At 34.9% G+C, this 3,434-nt stretch overlaps 1 protein-coding gene across 1 annotated transcript; it reads left to right on the top strand.

Moving 5' to 3' along the window:
- Positions 1-725: 725 nt before the first annotated feature.
- On the top strand, positions 726-1,631 carry LOC149933896 (uncharacterized). The gene is made up of 2 exons (XM_090154100.1): positions 726-1,333; positions 1,407-1,631. The coding sequence occupies exons 1-2, from the start codon at positions 905-907 to the stop codon at positions 1,410-1,412; spliced, it is 435 nt and encodes a 144-aa protein (XP_090010226.1). The 5' UTR covers positions 726-904; the 3' UTR covers positions 1,413-1,631.
- Positions 1,632-3,434: the final 1,803 nt, after the last annotated feature.

Raw genomic sequence — 3,434 nt, 5'->3', positions numbered from 1 at the left:
CAGAATAATTCACCCAAAAATACTAAAATGTTCCCAATTTATATATTTTTAGATATTCATCTTATCGTATTTAACTCGCATTTACCTAAAGTAAAATTTTTCTAATTTAAAGTATTTACCCAAGTTAATCGTCTTTGTGCAATTTAGACAAATTTACTTAAATTAGTCGTAACTTACCGAACTTTCTTATCTCTTACCGAATTTAACTCGGATTTTCCGTAATATATTTACATTACCTTAAATTATCAGTATTTACCCAATTTAATCGACTTTTACCAATACAGACGAATTAACTCAAATTAATTAAAATTTACACGTTATTACTTATATTGCCGAATATTTATCGTATTTAACATTTTCGGGTTTACCCAATTTTTTTAAATTGGTCCAATCGACCATATTCCTATTTACGCCAAGCGGTGAAAAGGGGGAAGCTCATCGGGGGACAATGGAGTTTTTGTGCGGGCCTAATAGGTTCAGAGGGCTCTGACCGATTATTGAGTAGTCTCTGATCGTAGATTGTTAAAATGGCGGCGTAATTACACTCGGCATTTGTTTTGACAGTTTCTTCGACTGCTTCCATTACGAATGTTTGTCGTACGATAAAGATAAGTTATTTATTTTATTCTTTTATACTTGCACTTCACTTGGAAAAAATTCTAGAGTAAAATTTGATTTCTATCGTTTTTTCCGCCGAGATATTTCCCCTAAGCCTTGGCATATAATGCATGAAATAGAATTAAAGCCACTATAAAACCCTTTTCGTTTTATTCAAAACTAAGCTGTTTTGGGCTTAAGATCTTTGAAATATTTAAATCTTAAGATATTTTGCTGAATAGTTAAAGTATGCTGTGTAACAAAATTATTAAATTTATTTCAGTTTCTAAGTGATGATGATGTTAGGATGAAATGGGCAAAAGCTGTTAAAAAACAGTCTAATGATATCAAGAACTACGAAATAGTTTGTTTGATACATTTTGAAGAAAACTCGTGTTTGAGATCATTTGGTGTTGGAAAGATACCCATTCTGAAACACTATGCTACACTACCGATATTTCCCTGGTCAACTGAAAATACTGAAACTGAGCAACATTCAGACCACGCTTATTCTCTGGCAGCCGAACGCTACAGCAAAGCATTGAAAGAACATTCTTATGTGTATACTAGCATGATCGATAAGTCTATTTTACTAACAGGCAGTAGTGATGATCAGGAAACATTTCTATCAAGGACTTGGAAAATCCCATCCCACAAGCTGAAGAACCAATTATTGATTCCCAATATGCCATTAAGTAGTATTGGGACTATAGTACTATATCACTGGCAACTTAAAGTACCAATTTGTTTTTCAAACTGAGGCAAAAAGGGGAAATTGACTTAAAAAATTAAAATAAATTTCTATGCAGAGATAAAACAATTAAATTGTATACTGGATTTCCATCCGATGAACAATTTTGTGCTTTCTACCAATTTTTGTTGCCCGAGGCAGCCTCCGTTTCGTATATTGTCCAGGAGGGTAAAACTAAAGAAGTGCTTGATGAGATAGCGAATGTTAAAAGTGGTCCAACAAGATAACTCCTATGGAGGAATTTTTCATTGTAATAGTGCACCTCTGTAAAGTTATTATTAAAGTAAATATACATTTAAAAAACTAAATATTTTATTTTGCTTCATTTTGTACATAGTATCACAATATTTGAAAATATAAAAACAATCGAAACTTAAATTCTGATTTCTCAATTTTTTAAATATCTCTCTACCACATTAGCTTTTTAATAAAATATGTATTGTGCAAACACCAGTTGTTGTATGGCTACATTATCACGCTTCTGCCCATTTCATTCTAACATCTTCATCAGTTGGAAACTGAAAGAAATAATGATTTTGTGGACTGGTCCCTGGTGTCGCTATGACATCCTACCACACAGCATACTTTTATAATTCTGCTACATTGCAAAATAACTTAGACTTAAATATTAAAAGATCTTAAGCCAAAAATAGTTAAGTTTAAAAAAAACTAAGTTAGCAATTTTTAATAAGACAAAAAGGGTTTTATAATAATAGTAGTCCTATTATTAATCCAAGCTTAAAAAACCCTATAGACTATAGTTCATGCAATATTTGCCTAGGCTTAAGGAAAATACCTTGGGGCGAAAACGATAGTAATCGAATTTCACCCTAGAATCTTATTCCAAGTAAAGTGCAAGTATAAAAGAATAAAATTAATAACTTATCTTTATCGTACGACAAAAATTGGTAATGGAAACAGTCGAAAAAACTGTCAAAACAAACGTCGAGTGTAATTACGCCGCCATTTTAACAATCTACGATCACAGACTACTCAATAATCGGTCAGAGCCTTCTGAACCTATTAGGCCCGCACAAAAACTCCATTGTCCCCCGATGAGCTTCCCCCTTTTCACCGCTTGGCGTAAATAGGAATATGGTCGATTTAGTGGAATTTATCTAAATAAATTTCTATTTTGTTAGTTTAATTAGCATTATTTCCAAATATTTGAACTTACCTCAATTTACCCTACCTCGCTCGTTTTTACCCAACGACGTACCAATTCAACCAAAAATAGTCTCTGTTACCCAAAAATCAAAAAATTTCCCAATTTATATATTTTTTTAAAATTTTAATTTTTTGAAATTTCTTTGTTTTTTCATAGGGGAACCATTGAAATATGTGATTTTCCTATGTTAAATTGTATTTAAATTTGTATTTGGTGTTATCAAAAACCTTTTCGGTTGACATGGCTAAATGAAAGCACATTTTTCCCTTGGCAATTTTGAAGTTACGTTAAGGTCTACTTATTCACCGAGTTTAAGCAAAATCGATGGGTTACACCTCAGGTCGTCTCCTTGTAAATGGCCTAGGCCAAGCGCTCACTTCTCTTCGTAACGTCTCCGTTCTACCTTTCACAAGCTTTCGCTTCGTAACATAGACAATGCCTTGTGGAAGGTAGGACGGATACGAAACGGAGAGCCAGTGGGGGCCTAGTCAAAAACGCCAAAAGTGATGCTTTACACGTAATACCCCAGGAATACGGAACAACTGCCGGTTGTCTGCTAGTTATCGCTCCCGTATATTTTTGGCAAATCAAACTCCGCGTAAGGTGTCTATTTCTTTATTATGTTTACTAGCCGAGAAGCCCGCCTTACAGGCGGGCCCTCAGCTAGTTGTGTGTTTCGAGGCGCTCCACTCCAGTAAGCCATGGCACCCTTTTCCCCATAGTCGAACCACCGCAGTAAGGCCCTTCCTCCCCTTTTCCCCATGTGATAATTACCGGGGTACCCAGTCCCCTTTTTTCCCGTGTGATAATTACCGTTCCTCCCCTTTTTTCCCATGTTATAATTACCGTGGTACCCACCTCCCCCTTTTTCCAATGTGATCATTTCCGTAACACCCTTTACCCCATAGAAGAACCACC

The sequence above is a fragment of the Leiobunum rupestre genome, chromosome 7 (genome assembly GCF_980474605.1).
Source record: "Leiobunum rupestre chromosome 7, qqLeiRupe1.1.hap1, whole genome shotgun sequence".
Classification (NCBI taxonomy): domain Eukaryota; kingdom Metazoa; phylum Arthropoda; class Arachnida; order Opiliones; family Sclerosomatidae; genus Leiobunum; species Leiobunum rupestre.
The sequence above is the reverse complement of the archived record's forward strand: the minus strand, read 5'-3'. Positions and strand labels throughout refer to the sequence as shown.

Excerpts from the sequence above, each read along its gene's own strand:
- LOC149933896 (XM_090154100.1), top strand. The coding sequence starts at position 905 with ATGAAATGGGCAAAAGCTGTTAAAAAACAGTCTAATGATATCAAGAAC.